We start from the raw sequence: 21,160 nt of genomic DNA, 5'->3' as shown, positions 1-21,160 counted from the left end.
TCCTTGTAAGCAAAAAAAGTCTAACCAGGGGTGTATTAATACCTAATGCAACATAATTTGTTACTATCTCCCAGCAGGTTTGGATATTAGCTGGGGCAGTGCTTAATTTAGGAGAGAATATCTCTAAAGGAGGAAATTTCCAGTGTCACCAGACAGTCTTCAGAAATATTTTTAAAGAGAGAAGCTATTGACTCATCAACAATGTTTTATTAGCAAAACTCCATGCTAGCCACAGTGAATGATAGAAAAGAGTGTTAAGAAATGAGTCCTTGATCCAATAATGTCGCTAGGAAGAGACACTATACATAATTGAAAAGTTAACTAAATGCAAATAGGAAGGCAGTAAATCAGGCTAATACTTCTCTAGTCTTTGTACTACCTAATATCTTTTGAGTATCTGTAGCGTCTCTGCTAGATAATTTCAAGACAACATCTCAGTCCCTTCTTGCCCAAACCACATTTTTGCAGGTGATGAAACTATCTGAAAAAGGTTAAGCAACCTGGTCATAATTAAGTGGCCATAAGAATGTGGTCATGCTGGAATCCACTCATTCATTCACTAAATGTTTATTGAGCAGTTAAAAGGAAGTGAGACTTTGTTTATTTACCTTTAAAAGGAGGCAAGATCCTTTGAATCTGGGGTGACTTAGTAAAGCCTACAGGAAAAAGTGGAGTTTGAGCTAAACTCTGAAGAGTGAGGAGAGGTTGGAAGGGCAGAAAGGGAAGGGAGGGGGGAGTCCATGAGCAAATCAGTAGGCATGGGCCAGATTTGTGTGAGTGGCAGAGACTTTGTGTTGGTGAGGAAGGTAGAGGCTTCAAACACTTAGGTTGAAGGCCGAATGCTGAAGGACCCTGAATGCCAGTGGCCAGGTCAAGCTTTTATCTTATAGGTAATAGGAATAAACAGATGAATGCTGAATTTTATGGCCATGTACATGATACTATGAAAGCTGAAAATGACCACAATCATCGGATAATATGATTATTCCCTTAGGCAGCAGCTACCAGTCTATGGGAAGCGACTCTGAAGTAATTGAAACAGTATTGACTGAACTCTTATGTAAGATGTTGAAGTTAATTCCTAATCATAAGAAATTGTGTCAAAGATGAGGTTGGCTGAAGGTCTAGAGCAGGGGTCACTAACTCAAATATCTTCTAGAGCCAGAGAGGTAAGGAAAACTGTGAGGTGGGGATGGAAGCTAGCAGAAAGTCTTAGTAAAGGGCAGTGTGCGTGTGTCCTCCCCAGACATTCGGGTGTTTGTTTGTTTCTTTTTCTTTAATTCCAGTGTAGCTAACATACAGTGTTGTATTAGTTTCAGGTGTACAATATAGAGATTCAACGATTTTATACCTTACCCAGTGCTCATCACAATAAGTATTTTTTAAATTATTATTTATTTTTCATGAAAAAAATAATAAATAATAAATTAAAAACTAAAATATTAATCTTAATTTATTTAATTAAATAATTAATTATTAAATTATTATTTATTTATTCATGAAAGACACAGAGAAAGAGAGGCAGAGACACAGGCAGAGGGAGAAGCAGGTTCCTCACAGGGGGCCCAAAGCGGGACTTGATCCCAGAACCCCAGAGGATCATGACCTGGGCCTAAGGCAGATGCTCAACCACTGAGCCATCCAGGTGTCCCACAATAAGTATATTTTTAATCCTCTTCACCTATTCACCTTAATCCCTCCACCCCTTACCCCACCTCTGGTAATCACCAGTATAAAGAACTTATATATAACTCTATACTCCAAATCCAAATAATCCAAATAAAAAATGGGCAGAAGACAAGAACAAACACTTTTCTAAAGAAGATATCCAGATGGCCAATAGACACAGGAAAAGATGCTCAACTTTACTAGTAAATCAGGGACCTTCGAGTTTTGAATGGCCAGATGCCCACGGGATGGGCAACCTAGACCTGTTCCAGAGTGGGATCCAGCTGTGGCTTGCCCTCTCAGTTTTCACTTCTTGATGGGAACTACCAATCCTAAATGTTTCAAAATTTGCTAGTAGCTATGTTTGGACCTTATGTTCAAACAGGAATGAGGTTTTGAAGGCACACACAGAGAGAAAATGTGATTTCTGATGCTTTATTTTTAAGATTAATGGCAGTTGATTGCTGGGCAGCAATCCACATGAGCAATCCACCGAACTGTCACTGTTTGACCCCTTTGACTGTTTAGACAGGGCCTCTCTTCAAGGCACCCCTAACCTTTGCTGCAGCTTTCATTTTTGCGTGTGAAAATTAAAACAAAGACCAGGCGATCAAATATAAACTGGAGTAGGACATTTATGTAAATATAGCTATAAAAAGAGCATAGACGCTGGCAAAAAAATGATGTTAAGTAGAATACAACTAAAATAAAGATAGCAGAGACCTTATTATCTCCTCTTCTGGAAACTCAGATTATAGAAACTAAACGAGAGAGAAACTGACAATTAGCAAGCAGTTTGAAGCAAGATCACCAGTGATTCAAATATCTCATTTTGCTGATGCTCTCCAATAAGTCACATGTAGTATCTTTAGAGATGGTAAAAGAGGTTTTGTTTGTTTGTTTGTTTTTTGAGACGCTATTTATTTATTCATGAGAGACACAGAAAGAGAGGCAGAGACATAGGCAAAGGGAGAAAGAAGCAGGCTTCCCATGGGGAGATTGATGTGGGACTCAATCCCTGGATCCCAGGATCCCAGGATCATGACCTGAGCCCAAGGCAGATGCTCAACCACTGAGCCACCCTGGTGCCCCTGCAAAAGAGGTTACCTGGAGATTCTGAATTCATCATGGAATTAGCCAGATAGGGAAAACCAGTGTTTGGGTATATCATGAACATATGCACATTTTTGGAGTGATTTAGAATGTGCATACATTGGATTTTAAATGGATTTTGGGGGTAGGTTGTCTACATTGGAAAGGTTCTTTACCTCTCCAAACCCCTGTAAAAGAGGTTCTGATGTAGAAAACAGAAAAATGAATTTGGGCTATTTGATTTAGTAAGTTGAGTTAACAGCTCTGAACTTTCTTTTCCTTCTACTGGATGGAAAGACATTAGGCTAGATTTGGCCTGCTGGCATCTTCTGTTTGGCCTTTGCCATGTTTCATAATTAGAAATTTCTTATCCGTTTCACAATACAACATTGTTATCTGACCTTGCCTAGAAAATCGAAGGTGTGTGGTAATAGTCGGCTGATACTAAGTAGTAGCGCCCTCTTGTGGTGGGGCTGACCTCTGCAATCTGCCTCTGCAACCCCTCCTCAGTCCACCTCTCTGCTTTCTGCCTGCTTTGACTTACTGGGTTCTCAAAACAGGTTTTTGGGTTTTAAAGCCTCACCCTACATGATGTTGCAAGTCTTCTCTAGTTATACTTTTTTTCTCCTTAAACCTGACTCATTGCAGTTTCAGTGTAAGAATTTTTTTCTTTTTTTTTTTTTTTTTTTTTTAATTTTTATTTATTCATGAGAGACACAGAGAGAGAGAGAGAGGCAGAGACACAGGCAGAGGGAGAAGCAGGCTCCATGCACCGGGAGCCCGACGTGGGATTCGATCCCGGGTCTCCAGGATCCTGCCCTGGGCCAAAGGCAGGCGCTAAACCGCTGCGCCACCCAGGGATCCCAAGAATTTTTTTCTATCTTCAATGAAACAAGGTTCATAATTCGAAGAAGTCAGTCTTATGCAATAATGATAATCTTTGGTTACCATGTCTAGCCATTCTGAAGTCCACAAATACAGACCTGATATGTCTGCTGGTGCTCAGTCCCGTAAGGGCTGGAGGACTCATGCCTATATATTTTCTTCCTCCTCCTAGAGGTGTGGGAATGGGATGTTGATGCACAAGATCAAACTGAAAACACTAGAAGAACAACAGAGCTTCAAAACTGCGCTTTCCAGAGGCATGGCACATAATTTTCCACTTAGAAATACACTAAATTTCCTCTCCAATTAAACAGTGTTGCAGTGTTTGTGCTTTAAGATTTATCTGATGGATTATACTGTGCTCAGGTTAGTATGAACACAGTTAGTTTTATACTTGAAGCACGTGCTGCTGCCATTTGGGCAAGCAAATGTGTGTTCTAGTGGAGTTACCTGGAGATTCTGAATTCATCATGGAATAGCTAGTTAGGGAAAACCAGTGTTTGGGTATATCATGAATGTATGCACATTTCTAGAGTGATTTAGAATGTGGATTTGAGGTGGGGGGGTAGATTGTCTACATTGGAAGGGTTCTTTACGTCTCCAAACCTCGAGAAAAATGGTGATAATAATGGTATCCATCTCAAAGGCTACGGTGAGGACTGGATTATCATATACAGTTCCAGGATGAAGCCTGTACTGTAGTCAGCATGCAGAAACTATTATTGATGATGATGCGTAGGAAGGTTATGATTTAAGCCGGTCATATTTTCACTAAAGTGGAGTAGAGTCTTATTAAAATATAACCAAAAGATATAATTTCCTTTTCTGAATGTGACATTGGCCGTCGCCTGCATGTGGCTTGTGGAAGACCTCATCCCAAACAGAGATCAAGTAAGTATTAACGGTTTGCGCCTGTGGGGTGTTGACATTGGTGAATGCTCAGTCTAACTAGTGAACTGGGTCCTATCTCAAGCCCGGTGCTACTTCCTCAAGCTGCTTTTGTCTGTGGTTTCCATGGTCACAAGTGGTTAATTCGTCCTTTGAAGTCATAAGCCTTTCTCAGAGAGGATGCAGAGATATGATGTATGTTGCTTTTGACAGAAAACCATTACTATCTGCAGCGGTTGGTGGCTTTGGAGGGAGTTTTGCCCCCAGAAAGATTAGAAAATTGATCTTGCAGTTCCAGTGAACACAGCAATATCAAACTTAAGGCATCTTTGTCTTTGGGCATTTTGGTTTTTGTGACGTAAGGGAAAGAAATTTGGAAACTCGGGTTCCTTTTCCTGCCACTCACTTAGGCATGTTTTTCACTGTTCCTAACTATATTCTAAATTTATAAAATGAGTTGAGATCATTGATTTTAGACATTCTGTTAGTATACATTTCTGTCAGTTTACAGATTTATTGCTTAAACAGTGATGTGCTGGTAAGCTGCTTTTCCAGGGAAAACAGAGCTTTGATTTGTAGCATTAGCCAATTTCCAGAGTGTAAATGCTCCAACCATGGCTGTTTTTTTTCAATTTATTTATTCATGAGAGAGAGAGAGAGAGGGAGAGGCAGAGACACAGGCAGAGGGAGAAGCAGGCTCCACGCAGGGAGCTGGTCGTGGGACTCTATCCCAGGTCTCTAGGATCATACCCTTGGGCTGAAAGTGGCGCTAAACCGCTGAGCCACCCGGGCTGCCCCCATGGCTGGTTTTAAGCTACCAACATGGTGCCATTGACCATGGCTTTGAGAAGAGATGCTGACTGTTAACTCTTATGAGGTTGTAGAAGAGCAGACTCCCTACACCACTGTGGACATTCAGACATCCCAGCTGCAGTACTTGGCAAAATGTATTAATTTGGCTTCAGAGTTACAGATTTAAGAAACTATATTCTTTGATTTAAATATCTATATCAGGGCACCTGGGTGGCTCAGTGGTTAAGCGTCTGTCTTTGGCTCAGGGCATGATCCTGGGGTCCTAGGATCGAGTCCCACATCAGACTCCCTGCAGGGAGCTTGCTTCTCCCTTTGCCTGTGTCTCTGCTTCTCTCTCTGTAGCTCTCATGAATAAATAAATAAAAATTTTAAAAAAGTATCTTCAGACTACTGCATAGTTTTTGCCTTTGTTTGATTTTATACAAATTGATCATTATTTCCAGAGAAATATTTATGAACTTTGTATTATTTTTAGTGTCTCCATAATGGATTTTTTGGGGGTATTTTTATTGTGGTAAACTATACATAATGTCTTAATTGCTACAGAGCGCACAGTTTAGTGCCAGTAGCTACATTCATAATGTTGGGCTGTAGTTTTTAAAAATACACTTTTTTTTTGTCTATAAAATATAATACAAGGGGATCCCTGGGTGGCACAGCGGTTTGGCGCCTGCCTTTGGCCCAGGGCGCGATCCTGGAGACCCGGGATCGAATCCCACGTCGGGCTCCCGGTGCATGGAGCCTGCTTCTCCCTCTGCCTGTGTCTCTGCCTCTCTCTCTCTTTCTCTCTCTCTCTCTCTGTGTGACTATCATAAATAAATAAAAATTTAAAAAAATAAATAAAAATATCTTTAAAAAATATAATACAAGAAATATAAAAAAGAAAATTAAGAAAAAAACCCCCTATAATCTTCATCCTTCAGAGATAATCACAATGAACACTGTTAGCATTACCAAAATTATGTTTAACTCTAAAGGATTGCCAAAATAATTTTGTCATACTAGAAATACAGCCAACATTTATTAAATATGCCTTTGTTATTTTCAAGGGGCCTTACCATTAAAAGTGAGGAACAAAGAGACACATCTCAGTTCCCTCCCCACAGATGGATTTGAGGAAGATTTGTTTGACAGTAAGCATGACATTGGAGAAGATCTCTTTGAGACCGGTCTAGAAACTAGGTGCTAGATGATGAGATTTGAAAACAAACGGATGCTTCATGTTAGAGAGCTGTCATTTGTGCAGAGGGGTTAGGTGACCTACCCAAGGCCATGTGAATAATTAGCGCCAGAGGAAGGGCTGCGCTCCTGACTCGGTCTTCGGTCTTCGCTTCTAGCCTACTAGCCTGGCTTCTGTTTCTACCGTGCTGCTGTATGGAATCCCTCCTCTTGTAACTCATGGGAGAATGAAAACATACTGGGGATTCCCAGCAACAGCCCACCTGGGTTTAATATTGCTTTCATACAGGACAAGAGAGGGACATGACTATGTCATCTCCAGCCTTTCATTTTCCACTGCTATTGTATGAAGTAACCAAAAAAAATCTATTTTACTCTTTGGCATTAACTTACTTTGGCTCTGTCATTTGTTATAACATTTTATTTTAAAGATTTTAATTTAAAAAATTATTAAGTTATCTCTATACCCAACATGGAGTTTGAACTCACAGCCCTGAGATCAAGAGTTGCATGCTTCACTGACTGAGCTGCCTAAGTACCTCTGTTATAATATTTTAAAATTTCCCCAACTCTCTGAATTTCAGGGATTTCCTCTCCATATTTTGCTATTGGATTAAATGGCCAGGTGCATATTTTATTTAAAAAAAAAAAAACCAGACTCTCTGTGTTTGAATTATTAAGATGCAACTTACTAGCTTTAGTTTTCTAATCTGTAAAATGGGTATAATAATGGTATTTGCCTGACAGCCTTGTCAGGAAAGGGAATTAGTACTTGTAAAGATTTTGAATATTGCCTGGCACATAACAAGTGCTCAGTAAGCTGTTATAATTATTGTTACCAACATTTATAATAAAATTAGAAGGTCTTGGGCAGCCCAGGTAGCTGAGCAGTTTAGCACTGCCTTCAGCCCAGTGCGTGATCCTGGAGACCTGGGATCTAGTCCCACATCGGGCTCCCTGCATGGAGCCTGCTTCTCCCTCTGCCTGTGTCTCTGCCTCTCTCTCTCTCTCTCTGTGTCTCTCATGAATAAATAAATAAAATCTTTAGAAAAAAATCAGAAGGTCTTAGTTAAAGTAACTGTTTTTGAAGATTTAAAAAACAGACTAAGGTATAATTTATATAACATAAAGTCCACATGTTTAATATGTATAACTTAGTGATTTTTAGTATATTTGCAGAGGTACACAACCACCACCATCATTTTATTTTAGAATATTTTCATTGCTCAGAAAGAAAACTTGAGGGTGCCTGGGTGGCTTGGTTGGTTAAGTGCCCTGGGCTCATGTCATGATCCCAGGGCCCTGGGATTGAGCCCCACATTGGGCTCCCTGCTCAGTGGGGAGCCTGCTTCTCCCTCTCCCTCTGCTCCTCAACTCCAACTGGTGCTCTCTCCTTCTCAAATAAATGAATAAAATCTTAAAAAAAAAGAAAAGAAAAAAAGAAACCTTGTACCTGTTGGCAGTTACTCTCCCTCCTTCTACCTCCCTACTTCTCTGCCCTGGGCAATCACTGTTTCCTGTCTCTGGATGACATATTTCATATAGAGACAGCAGCAAGTATCTATTCTGGATTATTTCATATAAATGGGATCATTGTATATGTGATCTTTTGTAACTGGCTTCTCTTACCTAGCATACTTTGCTTTTTTTGTTTTTTGTTTTGTTTTTTAAGTCGGCTCCACACCCAATGTGGGGCTTAAACTCATGATACTGAGATCAAGAGTTGCATGCTTTACCACAGGAGCCAGCCAGGTGCCGCTCACCTAGCATGTTTTCAATTTTCACGCATGTTGTAGGATGTATCAGCACTTCCCTTTTATGACCAAATAATATTCCATTGTATGGATATGCCACATTTTAAGGATCCTTTTTTCAGCTCATGCATATTTAGATTGTTTCCAGTTTTTAGCTATGATGAATAATGCTGCTATGGAAATTTGTATGTAAGTTTTGTGTGCACATGTATTTTCAGTGGTCTTAGGTAAATGTCTAGGAGCCACTTGGGTGGCCAATGGGCAGAGTTTTTGTTTTGTTTTTTTGTTTTTTGTTTTTGGGGCAGAGTTTTTTAAAGGCCACCACATTTGTGGTGATGGGGGTTGCCTTCCTAACTTGCTTGTGTTCAGTGCTGGAAGTGAGTCTGTGAGGGAGTTAATAGCCTCATTTTACAAAGGAGAAGGTTGAGACTCAGACAGTTTAATGAAGTCATTCCATGCCCCCTAGCTTGGGGGCTCAATACAGATCCATCTGCTTACCATCTCCTCCACAAGCACAGTGAGCATTTAGCCCAGACAGGTCAGATGTCATTTTGAGATTTCTGGTAAACCAGAGTTTAAATTCTATTTCTGCCTGACACACCCATGAAACTGTTGTGGATTAAGGTGGAGTTTGGCGATTGGACTGAACCATCTCTTTATGGCTGGAGAGGCATATGCTATTTATCTGTGAAACTGTGTTCTAGTGTTTTGTTGAGTTTTCAGGGACAGAGGATCAAGACTGGAAGATAATTTAATTATTGTTAAATTTCTATATGCCTGGCACTTTACATATAGAAACTTATTTAATCCTCTTAATAACACTAAGGAATAGGTATATTTCTCATCATTTTGGAGGTAAGATAACCAAAGTCAAGAGACACTGTCTCTTTTCCTAGTCACACGTGCAGTTAAAGGGCTCAGAGCTGGGATTCAGGGCACGTTTGTAGAATCCAAAGCCCTGCATCTTTCCATTATTACACACAGTCTCCTGGAAGTAAAATAAAGCACATGGTTCCTTGTCTGTTCAATCAATTTACATTTTATAGTATGTTTTCTGTTCCCGTCACGTCTCATGGACAGTGTTTGTCTTCACAGTGTTTGCGTGTACCCATGGTGATGCCTTTAAATGAGTTTCTGGAGGCTTTCTCTTTATTACTCTAGGTCTGGGCTGAGCCTAACAACCTTCCTGTGAAATTCTCCTTTTTAAGGCAGGATTCTTTAAAGGATTTTATTTTATTTTTTTCTTTCTTTCTTTAAAGGATTTTAAAGCAATTATAGTTGGAATTCATGAGGAATTTTTTAAAAATTACATTCCTTTACATATAATTGGTACTCTGCTAGTGGTTTTACTAAATTTAAAGCAGAAAACAAAGCAACAAAGGACCAAAAGCCTAAGCCACTGTGCCTGCTTACAAGGAAGTCAAAGAAATTGAGCCTAAAACCAAACTTATCTTTCTCAATTAGAAGAAACTTAAAACCAAAACCTACAAAGTCAGCACAACCAGTGCGACTGTGCAAGTGTGTTATCCCATTTTCTTTTTCTTTATTTAGTGCTATTTTTTCCCTTCCTTCCTTCCTTCCTTCCTTCCTTCCTTCCTTCCTGTGCTCCCTGGTGGTCTAGTGGTTAGGATTTGGTGCTTTCATCCATCCCCCTCCCTTTCTTTCTTTCAATTCCATTTTCCCTTTTGTTGGAAAATACTGAGTTCTCTTGAAACTGAGTCCTGGATTGCAACCATACTTTTCGGGACTCTTCTAGCATTGCTCACTGTCCCCCTCTGCTTGAGTTCTCTTTCTTCAGCTTGAATAACACAAAACCCCTCAAACCCTGCCACTTCTTCTATTCATTAACTTTATATGCAAAATACGCTTGTGTCATAGATTAGCATGTCTTAAGTTCCTAAAGCCTGTGGGATCAGTCTTGTTTTTTCTCAAGCTCTTGATGATAAAGAAGGAAGATGCTCCCATTTGGGCAACCACAGACCTCCTTCATGTGGAGGCTTGCTGTCCTTGAGATGCTAAAGAGACCTTTTATATAGAAAGAAGCAACACTCCCTTCTCACCTATTTTTTCCCCCAGGTCTGAGACCTGTCACTTACAATTCCTGGCCTGGGTCCATTGGCTTTACTTCCCTCTTCTGGAGTATCCTCTTGCAGAACATGATCAGTGCTTGAAAGGTCTGCTGGATGCTCCTCTGTGCTGGCAGGGCCTGCTGCCTTTTCCACATCCTTTAGAGGTCACCTGATCTTCAAGAAACTCTGGGGAGTACCAGGAAGGAACTTTGAGTTTACTCCTGATCTGGCCAATGACAGCCCTTTCAGCCAAGTGGCCTGCTCTCCCCTCACTATATTAAGTGCTTTACTAGGTTTCTCTTTCAGACTCTGCTCAGAGGGACGTGATCAGCCACACCTGAAACGCACATGTGTGGTTCAGCAAATGATCACAGCGACATTTTTTGTGACACCTAAGATAACATTACCTTCTCGCCTCAAGGACTTCATCTTATCTTGGTGCTGGTGTGGGGTCACTTACACTGACCCCTTACTCATGGTGACCTATGTCTTATTCCAATCTTGATGTCTTTCTTCCCTTAAGAAGATAGTGACTTTGTGCCACCTTACAGGTTCCACCCACATTCTCTCTAAATGGTCTTCAGCTTCCTCCTATTTGCATGACTATACATTAAATTAAACATGCCCAACACAACAGCATTGATATTCATTGTTAAATGATATTATCTATGTTTTAGCACTCCTGCTTCATCTACGCTTTCTATAATCAGAGTATACTTTTATTATTTTATTAATTTTTTTCTGATAAATCTGTGATACCAGAGAAGGCTATTTCACAGCGAAGTTGATCTTTTAATTCTTCTTTCTTTTTAAGTGTCCCACCATAGCACTTAATGCAAATGCTAAAGTTGCTCATTAACTAGAAGAATAAAAAAAGATATTAAAGTTTTTTAGTGTTTTGTTTTGTTTTTGTTTTTTTTAGCTCTTTGTCAAACAAAAATCTAAGTAAAATCATTTGGCTGAACTGAAGTGATAAAATATTTTTAAGTATTTAATGAGCTTTAATCTGTGACCATTGTAAAACAAAATGTATCTGTGGAGATGATTTACTTGCATAGGAAAAACAGACAGAAATTTGCAAATGAGAAGGAAGAGTCCAATTTGTTTGATTTCAAGGCTAGATAATAGAACGAGATTTCTGATTTCCGGGCTTGAGATTATTAAGATTGCAAATAACTTTTATTCACTATCTTCCCTTTTCTACTCCTTGAATCAAAATTGGCCCTTCCACCCTCTGTTAGATTTATAGCATCGATGATCTCTAATTGAATGGCCTCTATCTGTACCCTTTGTCCAATAACCTTGTGGTTCCTGCCCACTCTAACTAGGGCTGGTTTTGTGATTTGCTTTGGCCGGAACAAAATGGCAGAAGTGATGATGTGAAGTTCTGAATCTAAAGCTCAAGAAGCCTTGCATGTTTCTGCATCATCTCTGGCTTCTCTATGGTCACCATGAAAACATGTCCGAGTTTGGGGCATGCTCCATGTGAGACCACATGAAAAAGAGCTGAGTCATTCTTGCTATCATGAAGCATTCTGCTCCCAGTTGACCTGCCGTCTACCATCTACCATCGACTGAGCTCATGCAAAATCTGACTAGACTAATTCAATAAAACTACCTGCCATCCTGTAGCTTCCTGAGAAACAGTAGTTGTTTTTTTTTTTAAAGATGTATTCATTTATATGTGTGTGTGACAGAGAGACTATGAGTAGAAGTTGGAGTGGGAAAGGGAGAGAGAATCTCAAACACACTCCATGCTGAGTGTAGAACCTGAAGCTAGGCTCGATTCCAGGGCTCTGAGATCACAACCTGAGCAGAAACCGAGTTAGGCAAATAACTGACTGCATCACCCTAGTGCCCCAAAACAATAGTTTTTTAAACCCCTGTGTTTTGAGATGGTTATGCTGTCATAGCTAACTGCTTCACCTCCTATATTTATAACACTAACAGGATAAGATGGTAGTATCTCCTCTCAGGGCTATTATATTTTAACTGTTGTCGGTTGTTTGAGCTAAATGAATGTACTTTGAGAGTGTCTTCAGTGAAGATGGGGAACTTAGGGAGTGCAGTGGAATCTTCCTGGGATAATAGTCCAGTACACTTAAGAAGCCTATTATCATTAGAAATTTAAAAAAAAAAATAGTTTTAAGTTCAGGTAAATGACATCTATTAAATATCTCGAAGTCGTACTTGGTAGACCTACAAACTGTTGCCATGACATCCCCAAGCCATCCTCCACACTCCCGTGCAGTGTTCCCACTCCCTTGTTTAGCCCCCATGCTCAGCTGACAGCTGGACCCACCACTGAGGTCTATCAGCTACACTAGAGGGTTTTGCATTGCACAGATCAAAGCTGGCCTCCAATCCTGCCTCATGCCTCGTGCATTATGACCTCTGACATATTAAGGGTTTAGTATTTGTGTACTCAAGTTTTCTTTCCTGCAGAATGGTGATGGGGAAGATGTGGCTTTTTTTTTTTTTTTTAAAGATTTTATTTATTTAATGAGAGAGAGAGAGATAGGCAGAGACACAGGCAGAGGGAGAAGTAGCCTCCATGCAGGGTGCCCGACGTGGGACTTGATCCTGGGTCTCCAGGTTCAGGCCCTGGACTGAAGGCGGTGCTACATCGCTGAGTCACCGGGGCTGCCCAGATATGGCTTTTCAGAAAATTAGTCCAAGCTTCTTTTGATCATTGTTAAAGACCATTTCTGGTGGTTTTGAAACTTTGTGTCATGGGCCAAAACTTTAGCAAATATTAACTCTCATTTTACTGCCCTAATTATTAACAAGCAGATAAATGGAAGTTCAGAGATTTGACAGGATGTGGATGGATCCAAAGTCACACACATGACTGGAGGCAAAAGCCATAAATATAGTCATAGTTTGATTGTCTAGTTTGTACTTGAGAAAAAAAAATTAAAAATCTGTCTCCCACTTCATATTGTGGATATATAATGTAGTGATTCTTAAGCAGCTCCTTATAAGCTACATGTGCGCACTTCAGACTCAGAAGGAACTTGGGGCATCTTATCAACCTGAAAGCCTATTGTTGACCTCTCATTAACTCAGCTTTTAGGAAAATAGCAGAAATAGGCACTCAGATGGTAAAGTTGGGGCAAGCAGTTTTGTAGTAATGGTATGTTTTAAAATAATGAGCTACAGGCCCAGTGACTTTATTCCTTCTTGTGTTCAGTTTTCTCATCTATAAAATGTGTGCGTGGATTCAGTCAGTGCTTTCCTAAACTGTAGTCTATGGACAATTCCTCTAGCCTGTGTGAAAGTTGGGAAATGCTGCATACAGCATTTGTGAACATCTGCATTCAAGAAATCTATTCAACTTTATTAACTCAGGCTTAATAGAGATCTTGGAAACCTCTTTGGTTTGTGGAGAGAGATGATTCTCATAACTTCCTTTGGCTGTAAAGACATCTGAACTAATAGTAAGATTTTGTTTCTATTGCAGTTTACTGCCAAGTCCACTTGTTACCCAGGAAGGAAACAGGAAAAAAATATCATATTTTCTTTCTTTTTGAGAAAGAGAGAAATCTCACACAGAAGCGGAAAGGAGGAGGGGCAAAGGAAGAGGGAGAGAGAGAATCTGAAGCAGGCTCCAGACCCAGTGCAGAGCCTGATGTGGGGCTCTACCTCATGACCCCCAGATCATGATCATGACCTGAGCTAATATCAAGAGTCAGTTTCATAACCAACTGAACCATCCAGGCACCACCCCCTTATTTATTTATTTATTTTTGCAGTACCATGTGGAGTATTCTTATTCTCATCAATATTGATCTTGATGATATCATATTTCCCATAATTGCTACAGTCTCATTGAGAGAGTTAACAGTACAGCATCAGTGTAGAGTCAGTGGGCTCAGTCCCAGATACTCTTCTCTATCTGTACACATTCTCTAGGTGATATTATCCACCCCTTAAATAATAGTTACATGAGGGGCACCTTGGTGACTCAGTGGTTGAGCGTCTGCCTTTGGCTCAGGTTGTGATCCTGGGGTCCTGGGATCAAGTCCCACATTGGCTCCCAGTAGGAGCCTGCTTCTCCTTTGCCTATGTCTCTGCCTTTCTCTCTGTGTCTCTCATAAATAAATAAAATCTTAGAAAAAACAGTTATATGATATGGTGTTTATATGATATTATCCAGGCTATAAATATTATATGCTATTACCTATTAAATCTTATAGTTCCCCTCTGTTCCTATATTATTATTATTTTTTTTAATTTTTATTTATTTATGATAGTCACACAGAGAGAGAGAGAGAGGCAGAGACATAGGCAGAGGGAGAAGCAGGCTCCATGCACCGGGAGCCCGATGTGGGATTCGATCCCGGGTCTCCAGGATCGCGCCCTGGGCCAAAGGCAGGCGCTAAACCGCTGCGCCACCCAGGGATCCCTCTGTTCCTATATTAAATAAACATCTCAAACTTAGTGTGACCAAATCAGCATTTTAAATTTAGAACTTTCCTCTAAACTTTTCCTCCTCATTTTACCCTTAGTAATTGGCCTCTCCATCTACCTGGTTGATCAAATAGCAATTGAGGTGTTGCTGATTTCTCTCATGCCCTCATTCCCCACATGCAGTCCATCAGCAAGTCTGTACTGCCAGAACACATCCAGAATGTGAATTCTCTCCATTTCTATAGCTTATTTCTTGTCAAGCTACCATCATCTCTCATGCAGACAATTACTGCAATGGTTCCACTTGTGTCCTCTCTGCAATCAGGAGCCAAGATGATCTAAAAAATAAATATGTAGGTGCTGTCATGGTGGGTTTGCTAAGGAAGACTACCTGCCTTGTGGGATTGGTTATACATGAGAATCTTTGTGAATGACTAACAATATTGTACCCAAAGATTCTTTTTTTTTTTTTTTGGCTTTTTTTTTATTATTATTGGAGTTCAACGTATAGCATAACACCCAGTGCTCATCCCATCAAGTGCCCCCCCTCAGTGCCTGTCACCCAGTCATCTCCACCCCCTGCCCACCTCCCTTTCCACCACCCCTTGTTTGTTTTCCAGAGTTAGGAGTCTCTCATGTTCTGTCTCCCTTTCTGATATTTCCCACTCATTTTTTCTCCTTTCCCTTTTACTCCCTTTCACTATTTTTTATATTCCCCAAATGAATGAGACCATATAATATTTGTCCTTCTCTGATTGACTTATTTCACTCAGCAGAATACCCTCCAGTTCCATCCACATCGAAGCAAATGGTTACCCAAAGATTCTTGATATTCTTGAGCGAATTCCTAAAAATGCAGCATATAGAACATATGCAGAACAGATTACAAATGAGAAGCTGAGTATGGCTAAAGTAGAACCAGATGTTAAGAAATTAGAAGACCAACTTCAGGGTGGTCAACTAGAAGAGGTGGTATTTCAGGCTGGAAATGAACTAAGTCTGGCAGGAAAAATGATACACTGGGAACCATGGGAGCATTTACTGGAAGAGCTTCCTGCCAACCAGTGGAAACAGCCAATATAATCATCATTAAATGACTAGTGTGTTGATGGGAAACTGATGTAATTAAATGTTCTATTATATTAAATAAATAAACAAGCAAATAAATAAACACATAAGACCATGTTACTTTCTTCCTTAAAGCCTTCTAGTGATTTCCCATTTTACTTAAAAATATATATACGTAAATTGCAGTATCTGGCCTTGATAAGGTCTTTCTTTGCTCCTGTCTCCAAGCTCATTTGGCTCAGGCTTCCTTACATTGCCTTCCTGCCTGGTCTGTAGTGCACCAGCCTCATTCCCCAGATTGCTGCACTTGCCCTGCCCTCTGCCTAGATGGCTCTTTTTTTTTTTTAAGTTTTTAAAAAATTATTTATTCATAAGAGACAAACAGAGAGGCAGAGACATAGGCAGAGGGACAAGCAGGCTTCCTGCGGGGAACCCGATGCAGGACTTGATCCCAGGACCCCAGGATCATGACCTGAGCCAAAGGCAGATGCTCAACCACTGAGCCACCCAGGTGCCCCTAGATGGTTCTTCTTATCATCATTTATTCTTGGTTTTCAGGGATTCCTTCCCTGATCACCTTGTCAAAAATAATTCTACCTTGTGCAGAAACTATCACATCATTCTGCTTTACTTTTTGAAAGAGTTGTCACTCTCATTACTCTGTTCATTTATTTGCTACCTCCCCTCCATGGTTCTCTCAACTAGAAATATAAGTCCATGAGAGGGACGCCTGGGTGGCTCAGCGGTTAAGCATCTGCCTTCCAGCTCAGGGCGTGATGCTGGAGTCCTGGGGATCGAGTCCTGCGTCGGGCTCCCTGCATGGAGCCTGCTTCTCCCTCTGCCTATGTCTCTGCTTCTCTCTGTGTGTGTCTCTCATGAATAAATAAAATCTTAAAAAAAAAAAGTCCATGAGAGCTTCCATCTTTTTGTTGTGTTCAAACTCATATCTCCCTGCTAGCGTGTATCACAGTGCCTGGTACATATAATTGCTCAGTAGATATTTGTAGGACTGATAAAATAAATGTTATTTGTTTTGTTTATGTTTCCAGGTATTTCTGTTCAGTTCACATTTAAAAATAATTAAATGCAGGGCGCCTGGGTGGCTCAGTTGGTTAGGTGACTGCCTCCGGGTCAGGTCATGCTTTCTCGGTCCTGGGATCAAACCCCTAAAGGCTCTCTGCTCAGCAGGGAGCCTGCTTCTCCCTCTCCCTCTGCCTCCCCATCCTGCTGCTCATGCTCTCTCTCCCTGTCAAATAAATAAATAAAATCTTTTAAAAAGTAAAATAAGATGTAATCTGGAAAAAAAACACATGGAAGGCTATATACAGCATCTTCAAGCACATTTCAAACAAGTGAACTATTCAGAGAAATTTTTAAGTGAAATTATTATCTGCATGGGATTTTTTAATGTGCAGGAACTCTGACTAAGAAGAGGGGACAAAACCGTTAAAAAGTTGTCCAACACTTCTGCACTGAGGCAGTGGGAATTTGGAAAGAATAAACGTGATTCTGGTGTGTTTTTGAAGTCATGGTTTTTGGAAAAGGGCAGGGATCGAAATCTACAAATGGCTAACCATGGCTTTCGGGAACATGTCATATAATTGTTTTTTGTCCAGTCACTGCTTGCTGTTGAGGCCAATACTCACAGTGGATTTTCTTCTTCCAAACATTGCACTGGGAAGGGAAGATGCCCAGGGACAGTGGAGGCATTGCTGAAATAGCACCCTCCAAGGTCTCTCCAGAGCAAGACAGTGGGTTATAACCTAAATAAATTCGAGGAGAAAATGCCACACTGATACAGAGTGAAATATTTATTTTGGTGTGATGTGGAGGGGAGAGAAAGGGGAAATACACTGCACTCTCAAGGGGAAATGGATACTGTGGTAGAAATTTTCATCTTTGAAATTCTGGCGCCACCCAGTGGTGAAGAATCCTGTTTTAGAGACGGGTCATTTTCTTAACTGGTTGTTCTCCAACTGTTGGCTGTCTCAGAAACAAACTGTGAGCTTGTACAAATATCCTACTCCTATAGATTTCAGAATTCTCCGATTTTGATGTGGGACCTGAGCCCTTTGAAAACGAGTTTCCCAGGTGATTCTGTACAATTTTTGGTTTGTTCTTTAAAGAAAATAATCATACATTAAGTGACTCCGGAGGTGTTTTCTTTCTTTCTTTCTTTCTTTCTTTTTTTTTTTTTTAAAGATTTTATTTATTTATTCATGATAGTCACAGAGAGAGAGAGAGGCAGAGAGAGAAGCAGGCTCCATGCACTGGGAGCCCGATGTGGGATTCGATCATGGGTCTCCAGGATCGCGCCCTGGGCCAAAGGCAGGCGCCAAACCGCTGCGCCACCCAGGGATCCCTCTTTCTTTCTTTCTTTCTTTCTTTCTTTCTTTCTTTCTTTCTTTCTTTCTTTCTTTCTTTCTTTCTTTCTTTCTTTCTTCTTCTTTCTTTCTTTCTTTCTTTCTTTCTTTCTTTCTTTCTTTCTTTCTTTCTTTCTTTCTTTCTTTCTTTCTTTCTTTCTTTCTTTCTTTTCTTTCTTTTCTTTCTTCTTTTTCTTTCAATATATATTATTATATTATTTGAGACATAGGGAGAGAGGCAGAGACACAGGCAGAGGGAGAAGCAGTCTCCCTGTAGGGAGCCCCATGCGGGACTCAATACCCAGACCCAGGATCACGCCCTGAGCTGAAGGCAGATGCTCAACCGCAGAGCCACTCAGCTATCCCCCCAGATCCACTTAATTGAGGTTACCATGTCTGGATGGAGAAGCTCCAGTAATTCATGGAGATGCAAGGTTTGCATGACCACCTCAGGCACTCCAGGTACTTCTCAGGAGACCTTTTATATAAGGCGTCTCAAGGAAATGGGTCTTCTGATTTGACCTCAGACTGGGAATAGAATAGCAGGTACAGCTGACACAGTGATTCACATGTGCTTGGCTGCCCTCAGATTCAGCTGTGGCCACACTGGACAGTTCCATGTAGACTTCTACTCATTTAGAGGTGATAAGATCTCCCTTCCAGTGTCTCACCTAATACCCCAATATTTCCTTTGGTGCTGTAGATGCTGTAAGGAACTTTCTAGGTTATGACATATGCCCAGCTTGGAAGCACAGGGGAGGTTAACACATCTGGGAGCAACCCTTAATCACTGGGGAAGGGGTGGATCAATACTCTCCGTTCTGCTTTGGGGAGGGCCTTATGGTGGGTTCAGGACTTCATCCCATAGGCAGAAGTGGGTTTGAAAGGAAGAATGGCAGGGAGAATTTTAATTAGCATCTTCGATTTTTTTTTAAAGATTTTATTTATTTATTCATGAGAACGAGAGAGAGAGAGAGAGAGAGAGAGAGAAAGGCAGAGACATAGGCAGAGGGAGAAGCAGGTTTCATGCAGGGTGCCCGACGTGGGACTCGATCCCGGGTCTCCAGGATCAGGCCCTGGGTGGAAGGCGGCGCTAAACCGCTGAACCACCCAGGCTGCCGAGCATCTTCGATATTTTGGTGGTAGCAAGGAAGTGAGATTGGTTTGGAAAGTAAATGGGGGCAGAGACAGATACTAGAAGTTAATTATAGTTTCTCCAATTTGAAATAAATTGGGGCTAAATTAGGCAGAAAAGTGCAATAGAAATTTGAAGTAGGGGACCTGATAGTGAAACCCCAACCGTACTATCCTGTTTTCCTTACTGAATTGGTATGTCACTTAATGAAATGGGCTCTGGGTGCCTGTCTCATTTACCTGTTGCTGAGTCACAATCCTCCCTCCAATTTAGTGGCTTAAATGAGCAATTAATTAGTTGTTGCTGTTCTCCATAAAGTTGGGCTGGGTTCAGCTAGGTGTTTATTTTGCTGCTCTTACCTAGGGCATATGCAAGTAGTTGTCTTCTGCGGGCTTGTTGGTCAGTGTATCCATCAGGATTCACTGTGGGATAGATATATGTGGGATATATCTAGGTATACATGAGGAGATTTATTATAGGAATTGGCTCAAGGTAGTTATGGAGTCTGGGAAGTCCCACAGGCTGCCATCTGCAAGCTGGAGAACCAGGAAAGCTGGTAGTATAATCCAGTCTAAACCTGAAGGCTGAATCCAGGAGCTCTGATGTCTGAGGGCAGGAGAAGATGGATATCCCAGCTCAGAAAGAAAGAGAAGTTGCTTTCTCTTCCCCCTTTTGTTCCAGCAGATTGGATACTGCCTGCCTACATGGGTGAGCTCAGATGTCTTCACTCAATCTACTGAATCAAATGCTAATCTCTTCCGCATCCTCAAAGACACACCAAGACATGTTTTATTAGCTCTCTGGGCATCCATGAGGCTGGTCAGGTTAACCCCAAAACTACCCATCACCATCAGGGACTGCAGTACAAGCAACTTGTGTTTGTTCCACACACTGTCCTCCCTCAGCAGGCTCGCACAGGCTGTCTCCTATGGAGGCAGCAAGTCCGGAAAGGGGTGGGGGTGGCAGTGAAGTTGCAAGGCTCTTGAAGCCTGAGCTCAGAGTCATGTTAGTCACATCTGCCTCATTCTGTTGGTCAAAGCAAACACAAGGTGACTCCCTTGTGGGGAAGTAGACTCGCTCTCCTGATGGAAAGATAATAATGTAAAACCACTTTTAATTTACCACACTATACTTTAGTAGCCAATGAAATGAACTTTGGATGCCCTCTTATATCTGGATTTTTAAATTTTTTTATTTTTTAAGGACTTCATTTATTTGAGACAGAATGAGAGAGAGGACAAACCAAGAGCACAAGAGCAGGGGGAGGGAGAAGCAGACTTTTTGCCGAGTTAATTTTATAAATTTTTATGACATTGATAGATCATGGTAATGGAAATAACAAAAACTTACAGAGAAGGCTTTTGATAGCCTGTCTTTAAAAGAAGCAGAAAAAGGGGACGCCTGGCTGATTTTGTCGGTAGAGTGTGTGACTCTTAATCTCAGGGTTGTAGGTTCAAGCCCCACGTTGGGTGTAGAGATTACTTAAAAATACTTGAAAAAATTTAAATAGAAGAGGCAGAAATGGAATGAAAATGTCTTTTTATGTGAGAAATTGTTTGGTTATATACCACACAGTGTGAGAAAAGGTGTGGCAAAAACTGATCCCTAACAGAAGTGTGGCCTTCAGATCAACTACAGAACTGCATAGGCAGAAAAAAAAAAAAAAAGAAAAAAAAAAAGGAAGATTTTGCTAAAGAGGTGAGAGCAAAGACAACTTGAATCAAAATCTTTTCTGAAGGGCCAGTTTTATTTTCTTTTGAACCAAGATACATGATTCAGTTCTGGGCATTTCTTTCCAAGACCATTTTTTCTGACTTATCTCACAGGGCTCTT

At 40.8% G+C, this 21,160-nt stretch overlaps 1 protein-coding gene and 1 long non-coding RNA gene across 4 annotated transcripts in view; both read left to right on the top strand.

Moving 5' to 3' along the window:
• Positions 1-21,160, top strand: part of LOC144322019 (uncharacterized) — a 326,103-nt gene that overhangs the window by 40,762 nt on the left and 264,181 nt on the right. The window lies entirely within an intron of this gene.
• Positions 15,127-15,868, top strand: LOC144321601 (NADH dehydrogenase [ubiquinone] 1 alpha subcomplex subunit 5-like). 2 transcript variants are annotated; one of them, XM_077910936.1, is made up of 2 exons: positions 15,127-15,187; positions 15,675-15,868. In XM_077910936.1, the coding sequence occupies exons 1-2, from the start codon at positions 15,127-15,129 to the stop codon at positions 15,842-15,844; spliced, it is 231 nt and encodes a 76-aa protein (XP_077767062.1). In that variant the 3' UTR covers positions 15,845-15,868. The 2 variants fall into 2 exon arrangements, with proteins under 2 accessions (XP_077767062.1, XP_077767061.1); XM_077910935.1 differs by having other exon boundaries at positions 15,567-15,868.

Source organism: Canis aureus, chromosome 10, assembly GCF_053574225.1.
Source record: "Canis aureus isolate CA01 chromosome 10, VMU_Caureus_v.1.0, whole genome shotgun sequence".
Taxonomy (NCBI): domain Eukaryota; kingdom Metazoa; phylum Chordata; class Mammalia; order Carnivora; family Canidae; genus Canis; species Canis aureus.
Note: the sequence above shows the minus strand (reverse complement) of the source record. Positions and strands in the feature narration are given on the sequence as shown.